We start from the raw sequence: 12,325 nt of genomic DNA, 5'->3' as shown, positions 1-12,325 counted from the left end.
TAAACTTAAAACCTTAAAACTACTTCAAACTTTCTGGTCTAGCTTTCTCAAGCCAACTTCAAAGTTAGTTTACGAACTTTACTCATCTAGTTTTAAATTGTGATATTTCACAGTATTACAGTTTTACTGTATTTTTTTTTTTTTTAATCAAATATGCAGCCTTGGTGAGCATAAGAGACTTTAAAAACATAAAAAAAAAATCTTTCTGACCCCAAACTTTTAAATAGTGGTGTATTTTCTCGTAATATTTTAACTTTGCTTTGCAAAAAATTGTATCTTGTTTTAAGGATGATGCATGTGTGCTCTTGTGACAAACTCTAAGCATGTGTTTGTGTCTCATATAAAACTATGACTGAAAATAACCTTGCACAATTTACACATGCCGATCTCTTTCTCACAGCATGCATGTTTCATCTTACAGTGTGCCATGTTCTGCACTGCTGTTGATCCATATAGATTTATTTAATGGATTCTGCACTGTTGTTGATCCTTATAGATTTACTTAATGGATTTGGATTTGAACATTTCCAACATTCAACAGTAAGAATAATCACTGTGGTGTTCTCCATTAGCTCTGACATCACTGAATATGGCATTAGTTAATATTGCTGCAGTCAGGAGTGAACACAGACTCAGTGGTAATGTGCCAACTGAGGTGGAAGAGCGTTCAGGGAGGCATGGAAAATCCCAGGGGTACTAGAAAAATGGGAGAGTGTTCTCCCTGAGGAGGATGTAGAGAGTGATATCGCCTCCTCTCCCCATTCTTTTCGAGTGCCTTCTGGACTCTCCCACCCCTCTCTCAACACTTAACATCTTCTGTTTGTATTATAAATATCAAACAAAAGCCTGTGCTAGGAATGTCACCACTAACATTATTGTGTTTGTCCTCACATCCTATCAAATGCACAATGTTTAAACAGATAAGACCCATCCGGCCAGTATCGCATACATGCTTGTGTACATATCTTTGTGGAGACATCCTGTTGACATTTGTTGTATAATATAATATAGTCAAACCAAAAATTATTCAGACACCAGATATAATTTTTGATATTTTTTTACTAGTGGGTGCAGGACACTATAGTTCATTTATGTAAGTGAGGATAGCAAAATAAAGTAAACTGTGACATATTATACCCTAAAATTCTTCGTACAGTGGACTACTAGTAAAATTGATAAAAATTTGGGACCAAAAATTATTCAGACACTTTGACCTGACCATGTTTTGCTTAAGTGTTTTTCTTTAATTGCTAATGTGACCTTTTTACACCACAGACTGAACAAAATTAAGCATTGCTTGGTAATTGGTTGACCTAAACTAGACTGAATAAACTGTGATAATGTGTGAAATGTGTGAAAAGGTGTCTGAATAAATTTTGGTTTGACTGTATAATATAATATTCTAAATTAATTTATTAATACTTTTTTTTTTCGTGGTTAGCAAAACATGTACATGTACACAGCCACAAAAATAAACATACTTACAGGAACAGCAATCGATAACTGTAATGGCAGTAGATGATATATTAGTTTTAGTACCTGAGTGGCTATGGACCAAAACCTTTTTTCCAACATCTCAAGAGACATCTGTACACCGATGGCTATGCAGGAAAGAAACACAGACAAAAAGATAAGAAAATTGTTTTCATATTTTAACAGTATTATAACACAGCAAATTAAGAAATATGTTAGTAGAAATGCATATGTGAATACTTTAAATGACGGAGGCAGGTTTACATTCGTTTTTTTTTTTCCTGAACAATTTTTCTTAATCCATTCGACTTGCAAATATATAATCCCAGGATGCATCAGTGGGTGCCCACTCTCACAAACTTAAATATAAAAATTTTTTTTGCTGAAATCTCATACCTCAGTCCTGATTCCTCATATATTAAACCTGCTATCCGATACCTCACACTTCAGTTTATTACCTTAAACCCATTACCTCATATATCAAACCTGATACCTAATAACTCAATCTGTACATCTGCGTCTCCTATAAACTGCTGCTTTTTACAGAACAAGTTTTTGTTGTTTAAGGGCTCTGTGCAATTAGTAGGACAGTTAGAATTTGCAGTGAGCTGACGGGTCTGATTAAACTGCAGTAAATTGTTCGTTTGAGTAAAAATCTTTTAACTTCAATAATTCAGTGAGAGAGAGAGACCACAGTAGAACCATCTATCATACTGAAGCTAATTAATAGAGGTGGATAATAAAGAGGCAGAGAGTGGAAGGCAGTGCTGGTAATAGCTGCTCGGGGCAGGGAAGATGGCTAGTAGAAAGGAGACAGTCTCTTGAATGAGTAGATGTGTATTTTAAAGCACTAGACCTAGCAGACATACTGTAACAATACTGGAAGATTACAGTCACCATGTCTCCTCCAGCATCCTAAAGATTTAGACAGCCCTGCAATGAAGATTACCCAAAATAGTGACGAGCGAGCTTGCAGACGGATCTCAGCACAGTTAGAAGTGTGAATGACGGAAGACATGTGACTCCAGCAGAGCAGATAATTTACTAAATACCCAGTTTTCTGAGCTTCTGTCATTCTCTTTTCCACACAAACATCCCACACACAAAAACAAACACAATGATGTGATACAGCATAAAAACCTCAACCAAAACCTCATAGCGACAACATAGCAAGCAGTCAATCCTACTTAAAATAAACAGATTTTAACTTTGAATGGTTAAAGACAAAACCTTTAATGAGGGAGCAGAGAGAGAGAGAGAGAGAGAGAGAGAATGTGTGAAATGTATGTGGTCCTTTTCATGAATAGGCTACAGCATCAGAGCTTGAAACTCTCCATGAATGAATGGATGGATGGATGGATAGATGGACTGATTTGTGTGAGAGTATAATAATCAGAGGCAAAGAGGTGTCTGAATTCATGACTGTCTGCTATTTCAAGTATGTAAAACAGTACCTCGTTAATGAGATTCTTCTGGTCATAATAAGCTTAATGGACAGTCCCCAGCTTGTGTGTGGGTTACTGAAGTAGAAATAAGCTGAGTGTGTGTGAGTATACTGACTGTATGTACCTCATGTATTGTTTTAACTAGTTCACTGATCTGTGCAGGAGATTCTGCTTTTGTATGGTTTTAAGCTTAGCTTAATATGCATTTTAAATTCTAAATTATGCTAATGTAGTTAATATCTATTTGAATATGACAGGACTAAACCTGCAGTGATGGCAAACAGACCAGCAGGGTCTTTACATTGCAGATTATCACGAAGAGCTCAAGTAGCATACGCTAACAGTGAGTCAAAAAAAAAACACCCGCTCAATCCCCCCACCTCTCTCTCTCTGTTTCTTTCCCTCTGTTGCTTAGGTAACATGATGTCAGCGCAGCCCCTACCGACACCTTGAAGATTCACCACCCAAATATGACACTGTCCTCAACGTGAGCAGGGACATCAGTGTACTCCCACATACACACTTCGTAACATAGAGGGCTTCTGATAAGGAGAGAAATGGCATGGTAAGGATTTAATGGAGCTGTAGTGCTTTTTCTTGTCAATGTCTGGCATGTGAAAGCATGTGGGCGGCACTGAGGTCCTTCTGAAGTACACGGTGTGTTGCTACAGCCCACAACATACAGGAGGTAAACGCTTCTGATGTCGCAGAATGCTTTTCCTCTTATAAATAGCTGCAATGGATGCATTTCTCATTTTTTGAGGTGCTGGTACTGCAGCGTGGCCTGCATGCCTTAATGCATTATTCAGCACACCAGGCAATAGCAGGAACGTTTGTATACGTGGATGACATTTGGTCCACTTTGTCCATGTGAACAATAGCGAATACATGTACGACTACATTCCTGCACTGTTGCATGATGTCAGCACTCTGATGACATTACAGTGTGTAAAATACATGACTGATGGTGATGGTGACATGTGATTGGATCCATCCATCCATCCATCCAAAACAAGGGAGCAAGAATATTTTTTTTCAGATGCATCCAATAAAAGCAGCAGTGTTGCATGATGTCAGCACTCTCATGTTATCACAAAGAGTAAAATCCAATGCTGTTGTCTCTATTGGCTGTATGTGATTCTGTCTATCTATCTGTCTATCTATCTATCTATCTATCTATGAGAGAGAAAGAATCAGCTGTTTTCTCGACCCCTCCTCTCTCCCCTCATCCCTCACTAATGTTACTATCTTTGACAAGGCTGGCACACGCTTACACTGCACGCCTCACCACATGCACATATGGAGAACGCAACACACAAACACACACACACTTACTCACACAGACACACATGCGCACCAAAGGCTAGCCTGAGGACAGCACGCGCTTGAGAGACAACCTCCTGACACACACACACATACACACACTCAAGTGCATTCTGTGGACTCAATATACCAACACAGAGGCGAGCCGATCTGCTAGAAACCACAGAGAATTGAAAGACTGGAGCACGCCTCCCCCCTCCTCCTCCTCCCCTCTCTCTCTTTCTCACTCACTCACTCACTCACTCACTCATTCTCTCTCTCTCCGTGTGTCCTCCTCTCTCTGAGCATTACAGCAAGGCATTGCGCAGGATTTAACTCCCCTCCTTCATCTCCCTCTTTATTTTAATCGTTTTTTTCCTTCCTTCAATCCATCTCTCCTTCTGTGGCAGCCGTTGCTCTTGGCAGCGGAAGGATATTTTCATTTCCATATTGGAGCGTTACGAGAGCTGCTATTCGCTCATTTCTCCCACAACCGTGTGTGCGTGTGTGTGTGTGTGTGTGTGTGAGAGTGTGTGAGCTTGGGGGGGGGACGCCGAGAAGGACGACATCTAAAGACGGTGAGTGAAACACTGTTAACCTATAACAGACATACACGCGCATGCAATACAATTTGCCTTGATTATGATAACGATGTCCGTGCATGATGTTTGCAGAGGGATTTTTTTTGTGTGTGTGTGTGTGAGACAGATACATTCGCCTGTTGTTTTGGGTTACAGAACATGTGATGTCCAGTTTTTTATTTGGACACAAAGAAAATATAAAGATGAGTATGTGTGAGTGCAGGTGATGTGCTGGAATGCTGCTTTTGAGTATATTTGAGCATGTAGGAGTGAGATGGCATCTACAATATGCAGTCCTGTGAACACTTGCATATATATATACACACATTTATGCTTGGACTAAAAACATTTGTGTAATAGGTTTGTCTTTACGCATACTGTATGTGTGCTGCTTGAATGAGTGTGTTTATGCGAGCGTGTGTCTTTGTTTGTGATTCTGCTTTTAATAATTCATCCCAGTGGCCTCCGCGCCTTTGTTTCTAACGTTTCTTCGCTCTGTTCTTGCCGCCGTTGACTTTGATTGCCGCCTTTTGTGTGCGTGCATGAGAAAGAGAGGAAAGGGATCAGCAGGACTGGTTCAGAGGTGAACATCTAAAGGGCGTTTCTATTTACTTATGTGTTGGAAGTCACAGTAACAACATATATGCAGTCACACGCATGCATAGTTGACCTTGTGCATTCACAGGAAGTTAGTACGGCATGGGGTGAGAATGTGTGAAATATGTGCTGAACTGGACGTGGAGAGAGATGCTGCTAAAGTGAGAGACTCTTACATCACGTGTGTATGTATGTGTGTGTGTGTGCTGCATGCTCGGGAGTCAAATGACACATCCCTCAACTAATTATCCTCTCTTCACACACACACACACTCACATATTATCACACCCTCAAACTTGCATGTTCTAGGAAACGTAATGCGTGGAAAATATTCACGTGTTGAGCAACTTCAAAAAGTGTTTTCAGAAACTCTCACTGTGTGTTTCACACACTTGCATACGCACACACACACACTCATGCAATATAACCTCTAAATGTCTGCACATTTTTCCACTGTGCCGTTTCAGATGACAGGCTGGTGAATTGGTGTTGCGTTGCGAAAATACGCACACATACAGACACACACACACACGCGCTGTGATGGATGTGGCAGGTGACAAGGCCGAAGTGTCACAGTCTAAGACAGCAGCGGCCATTTTACAGCAAACCGGCCTGGCATAAACAGAAGCAACTTGTAACCTTGTGCTCAATGATCTGAGACACACATTTACAGCATTGCGTTACACAACTAGTATTACATAATGGTATGTCGTTATAATAATAATATTCCCATCTTTGTCATGTGCTGTAAGTGTTTCAGTGTCATATTACTGTACCGCAATTAACTAAATCGCATCTGCAGCGCCAGTTCTACTACGGTTTTGTACCCTGGAGAGCTGTATTACAGTAAGCACCGCTGTATTGCAGATGGCTGTGCACCGGGAAGGAAGTTCTGATTCTCAGATGTTGCTCTTTCACAGCTCAAGGATATTTTTCAGTTATGTTTGATTGAAGTATTAAGTTTGTCTTAGATATTTTTCTTGTAATTCTATATGAGAAATACAAATAGAAAGAAATTAGGCAATTGTTGACATACAGTGAAGAATAGAGCAGATATCAGCCAAACCCCTTTAACCTAAAATATTTACTTGAAGAAGCCCCTGATATTTTAATCTAACATTGCAATAATTTAACAACACATTTGCATAATCACGGTTCTCTTATGTCGTATACATGACATGCATTTGCATAATCACTGTTCTCTTATGTCGTATACATGATATGCAGGTAAACAAATCAAATATTGAATCTTTTTTAGTAAGTGTTTTTTTATTTTACAATTATTTATTGCAAATTTTTATGATTTAATTAATTATTAGCTTTTCATCAACACACAAACACCCAGACCGAATTTGATTATAAATGTTTGAGCTCATACTGAGATCTCAAGAGTTTAGTGTCTTAAAAACTTCTGAGAACAGTTTGAGACATTTTTGGTATCACTTCTTAAAGGGTTAGTTCACCCAAAAATGAAAATTCTGTCATTAATTACTCACCCTCATGCTGTCCCACACCCGTAAGACCTTTGTTCATCTTCGGAACACAAATTATGATATTTTTTATGAAATCCAAAATATGACTTGTCCATAGACAGCAATATAATCAACACTTTCAAGGTCCAGAAAAGTACTAAAGACATCGTTAAAACAGTCGAAGTGACTGCAGTGGTTCAATCTTGATTTTATGAAGCGATGAGAATAACGAAAATAACGACTTTATTCAACAATCTCTGTCATTCTCCTTATGTAGTTGATGCAGTAAGCACAGTGAAGGCATCCGTGTTTACGTCCGAATGCCGGCTCAGTATTGGCCAAAGCTGTACACATGAGCAGCACGAACGCAGCACGACGCAGGAGCTGCCCAATAATGAGTCGGCGTTCTGACATAGAAACTGGAAGCGCTGGACGTAAACAATGTATGAGAATGACACAGAAGAGAAGATATTGTTGAATAAAGTCGTTATTTTTGTTTTGTTTTTGCGCACAAAATGTATTCTCGTTGCTTCTTAAAATTAAGGTTGAACCACTGCAGTCACGTCAGCGGTTTTAACGATGTCTTTATTACCTTTCTGGACCTTGAAAGTGTTGATTATATTGCTGTCTATGGATGAGTCATATACCTCTCGGATTTTATCAAAAATATCTTAATTTGTGTTCCGAAGATGAACGAAGGTCTTACGGGTTTGGAACGACATGAGGGTGAGTAATTAATGACAGAAATTTTCATTTTTGGGTGAACTAACCCTTTAAACTCTAGAGGAAATGCATTACTGTGATCTTTTTCGGCATGAAACGCAAGTTGCGATAGTCATTTCTTCCCTATTGTGATGTATATTCGAGTGAAACGAATGAGAAAAATGTAGGGCATGATTTGATTTCGTCCTTTGGGAATTGATTGGCTCGTTTGGCATTGCTAACTAAATGGAGGCAGATACGAATGCCAGTTTGCAGTAAGTTGTGGAGGATATTAAGCCCCACCCTCCGCCAAGATACACATCATGAAGAGAACAGACGCCGTTTCGATGGGGTTAACGTTTTTCATGAAAGATTATGATTATACATGAATTTTAAAAAATAATGATGTGCACGGATAAATCGTTTATAATAAGCACTGCGATATTTGGAAAAAAATGGCAATTTTGATTTCATGGCGAAAAAATGTGAGAAGCAGATGTAAGCATTTAATCTCCATTTAATCTCATCTGGTGAAAATAATATTAAATATTAATAGTATTGTTTAATAATAAAACATTTAAATAAAATTAAAATACCATTAAATATTCAAGAGCTCTCATTTGTGATTTTTTTCTCTCTCATAGGTTTCTCTCTCATGTCCAATATGTTAACTAGTCTAATAGAATATTGAACAGATTCGAAAAGCATTATGTTTCAACCTTTGTGTGTTAAAAGTTAATTGCTAATTTGATCTTTCCTAATTTAAAATGTTTTCCATTGAGCCTAGAGTAGAAAGCACACAGAAAGAATAAACTTTGACGGAAAGTGGGCTGATTTAAAAAAATAAGCTAACCTATGTCAAGGTTTATTTGAGTTTCACCATAGCTACTTGTTGGAAAAAACTCAAGTCATCTATGCTGACACAGGCAGAAAACATTTAAGCGTTCACCTTCAAAAGTCAAATTATGTACATAAAAAACTGACTATCCTTCAAACTCTCTCTGCAGTCTCATCACTGGCCCCGTATCGCTGCCTGTGGAGGCTGGCATCAGGGCCGGCTGATGCCACAGCAGATCTGAGGCAGCTGCAGTCATAGAAGCGCAGACATGCAGCTCAGCACTGCACCTACAGTGGGTCGCAGGAGGAGAGGAAATCCGGACAGTCAAGGTGAGCCCAACACACACACATTCACTCTTCTTAAGGTGTAGGACTTTAAGAGGATTTAAGTACCAGTTCCATTCATATGGTTTTAAATGCTTTATGTCTAAATAGTGAACATCAATTATCTAAATTGTTTACATAGAAAGCAAACTGATGCATTTTGGAAAGTGATCAGTTTTATGAATGTGTTTGTGGGAAGTAGTGTGTATTGACGTATGTGTCTGTGTGGGTGTGTATAGAGTGCTATAGAGTGCAGCAAACATCACCAGCTGCCCCAGCAACAGATGGATTAGGATGGCTTTAGTTAATGTGTGTCTGATTAAAGATCTGCATGAAGCAATGCAGAGGCAACACACGCACACGCGCGCACAGTTCTGCTGCAGTGTCACATATACTTACTACTGTATAGTGACAACACTGACCTGCTGGTTTAGAGTCAAACTTAAAATCTCTGTGCTATATATTTTAAGCCAATACTCAATGACCTGGTTTCACAAACAGGGCTTAGATTAAGCCAGGAGTTGGCCTTAGTTAAATTAGGACATTTAAGTAGCTTTTTTAAAAAAAAAAAAAACATTACGTTTGTGCATCTTGAGACAAAACAATTTGCTTTCAGTTAAAACAGCTCAAACATGCATTTTAGTCTGGGACTAGGCTTAACCCTTCTCTGTGAAACCAGGCAATTCTGTATTACTTTCTTTTTTTCCAGGGAACACAAAGCTTTTTAAAAGAATATACTAGTCACTATTTTCAATTTAATGAAAGTGAACAAGTCAAAGCTCCAAAATGACAAAAAAACAAGATAAAATTATCTTCAAAGATTCTATTCAAAGTCTTCTGAAGTCAAACGCTTGCTTTGTGTGGGGAAAAGCCTGAAATTTAAATTATTTACTGATAATCTTGACATCCACACTAGCTCTACTTGACGCATTCATAAGAAATCTCTTAATGAATTGTTCCCTTGAGTCGGATCCTTTCAATTAATATGTCGATCCATTACATAAAACCTGTCTGAAAGATTTAATCAGAAATCAGACAGACCCGGTAGTGGAAATGAATAGTCCACTGGAGGAAGATATTTTAAGTAAATCACATCTTTTAAGCAACTATGATTATGGTGCTTTTGTGTCTTTTTCTGTAAAGCTGCAGTCCCCATTCATTGTCATTACATAGAAAAAAGCAACCAACGCTTTATTCAAAATTTTTTTTTACAATTTCTTTTGTGTTACAGTGATTTGCATTATTTATTTTGGGAATCGGAGACCTGCTTTTAAAATGAGCAAATCCAGTAGGCTAAGAAAAGAGGTACACATTATAAAATTCAAAATGAAATTTAAATGTGTTGGCACAAAATAGACATTCTTCCTATTTTAATCTAGGTCCAATCACTATGAGATTTCCATCCTCACTACTGACATAAAGGCCTCTTTGTGGTTTTCAACAATGTTCTGGGGACGTAACAGAGAACTAACAATGTGTTTCAATGACAGCAGTCATATGCCTATCCTGATGTCCTGACACACATTTTTCCTCAACCGAAAAGAAGAAGGGATGAGAGAAGAAAGGGATATACTGGAAATTGAAGGTTGACAGGCCAAAACAGCAATTCTAGAATCATTCACAACTACATAGTTGAGAAGGACGGATTAATTATTGAGATTACACAGAATTGTGTGAGTGTGTATGAGAGAGAGAGAGTGTGTTTGTGATGATTGTGTGTGTCTCTGATTACAAAGGGATCAGGGTGTTGAGGCTGGTCAGTATCAGATATCCGAGTGCTGTAACTGCATCTGTCTGCACTTAAACTGCCAAACACTCACACACACACACGTTGTCAATGAGACAACTGAGATCTCAATGTTTAAAACGTCATATCCATTCATAGCATGTGATTGTCTCAGACACAGAGAAACATTGCTCCCCACCATCATACACTGTTGCATAAAAGAGAGAGGTGACAAACAGTTGGCAAATGTTTGTTTTGTCATGGCAGAGCAGAGGACGTTCTTTGTTTAACTCTGAGGCACATTATATTCCCATCATACACTCTTATAAAAAAGAACGAAAAAGCCTGATGCCATAGGAGAACCTTTTTAGGCTCCACGGATAACTTGTTTTGACTCTCTAGTTCAGCGTTTCTCTGTTGGTTTTGCTTCACAAATGGTGAACCAACAAAGTATCACAGTTGTTTATGGTATAAAAGTAAACAAAAATGTCCTTAAAATCAAACACTAAAATTTACTAATATTATCATGAACTGCATAGGCCCACAAAAATGCCAAATCATTCAACAACAAAATATATGGGTAGCATTTTCTCATCCCTGGTAAGAGCTGATAAACCAGTTTATTTTACTATCCTGTGCATTGTCTTTCACTGCTAACTTTATCCCTATCAGAATAGACCTCCATCCATTCAAACTGCTTGTCCTATGCAGGGTCTCAAAAGACCAGTAACCCAATTGCAACCCAATAACCAACTACAGGTTTTTTTTATTAGAAAACTATTTAGTGATACTGATGATTTACTGATCTCAAGAATCTATAATGCTACATCAGCCAACAAGAAACATTTAGCCAACTCAAGAATCCCATTCAGGAAGCTTGTTTCCGCCACTGAATAAAAAATAAAAAAGGTAATTGCGACATTTTATCTCACAATTCTGACTTTTTTCTCGCAATTACGAGTTTACATCTCGCAATTCTGACTTCTTTTCTCAGAATTGCGTGATATAAACTCGCAATTGCGAGTTATAAAGTCAGAATTGTGAGATAAAGTCACAATTGCGTGTTAAAAATGTATTTTTTTTTAGAATTGTGAGTTTATTTCTTGCAATTCTGACTTTATAATGCAGTTATGAGTTATAAAGTCGGATTTGTGAGATATAAACTCGCAATTCTCAGAATTTTTTTTTTTTTTTTCACTCAGAATTGGACTTTATAACTTGCAATAGTGAGTTTATATCTCACAAATCTGAGAAAAGAAGTCAGAATTTGGAGAAAATAAGTCTGAACTGCTAGTTTATATCCCGCAATTCTGACTTTTTATCTCGCAATTGTGAGAATAAGTCAGAATTGTGAGATGAAAAGTCGCAATTATGTTTTAAATTGTTTAATTCCTTGGCAGAAACAAGCTTCCATAGGAAACCACAAAAAAAAAAAAAAAAAGTCATCATTTACTCACCCTTATGTTGATTGTCATTCTCAAATCTTATTCACACTCATTTAATTGAACTATTAAAATTTTGATGTCATGACACATCATAGACTTTTGTGTGTCTCATTATTGATTTTCAGTAACTAACAAGCTACAATTGGGTATTTTCCTCACACTTAAGACTGAATATAGCACACAAGTGCTATGGACTTCTTTTTTGGTGCATTTGTTGTCATTTTTGAAGCTGGACAGCCCCAATGCCCATTAAGAAAAAGCATTTTGGACATTCTGATGTATACTTCTTTTGTGTTGTAAAGAGAAAGAAAGTCATATAGTTTTGAAAAGACATGTAGGTGAGTAAATAATGACAGAATTTTCATTTTTGGGTAAAATAAACCATTAAGAGTGCATCATGCACAAATCAAACACATGGGTT

At 37.8% G+C, this 12,325-nt stretch overlaps 2 protein-coding genes across 5 annotated transcripts in view; one reads left to right on the top strand and one right to left on the bottom strand.

The window, feature by feature from the left end:
* Nucleotides 1-12,325, bottom strand: part of cacna2d4a (calcium channel, voltage-dependent, alpha 2/delta subunit 4a) — a 46,964-nt gene that overhangs the window by 10,577 nt on the left and 24,062 nt on the right. The window contains exon 28 of the mRNA XM_051892222.1: nt 1,540-1,601. Coding sequence (XP_051748182.1) covers nt 1,540-1,601 — 62 coding nt within the window. The remainder of the gene's footprint in view (nt 1-1,539; nt 1,602-12,325) is intronic.
* lrtm2a (leucine-rich repeats and transmembrane domains 2a) overlaps nt 1-12,325 on the top strand; it is a 31,541-nt gene that overhangs the window by 12,120 nt on the left and 7,096 nt on the right. The window contains exons 3-4 of one of the 4 annotated variants that reach the window (XM_051892306.1): nt 3,334-3,483; nt 8,580-8,739. In XM_051892306.1, the coding sequence (XP_051748266.1) occupies nt 8,679-8,739 (61 nt within the window). In that variant the 5' untranslated portion in view covers nt 3,334-3,483; nt 8,580-8,678. Of the gene's footprint in view, nt 1-3,333; nt 3,484-4,240; nt 4,799-4,908; nt 6,103-8,579; nt 8,740-12,325 lie in introns of those variants that run through there. The other 3 variants (XM_051892305.1, XM_051892308.1, XM_051892307.1) reach the window with 3 other exon arrangements.

Source organism: Ctenopharyngodon idella, chromosome 4, assembly GCF_019924925.1.
Source record: "Ctenopharyngodon idella isolate HZGC_01 chromosome 4, HZGC01, whole genome shotgun sequence".
In the NCBI taxonomy this organism is placed as follows: Eukaryota; Metazoa; Chordata; class Actinopteri; order Cypriniformes; family Xenocyprididae; genus Ctenopharyngodon; species Ctenopharyngodon idella.
This window is presented reverse-complemented; position numbering and strand designations above follow the sequence as displayed.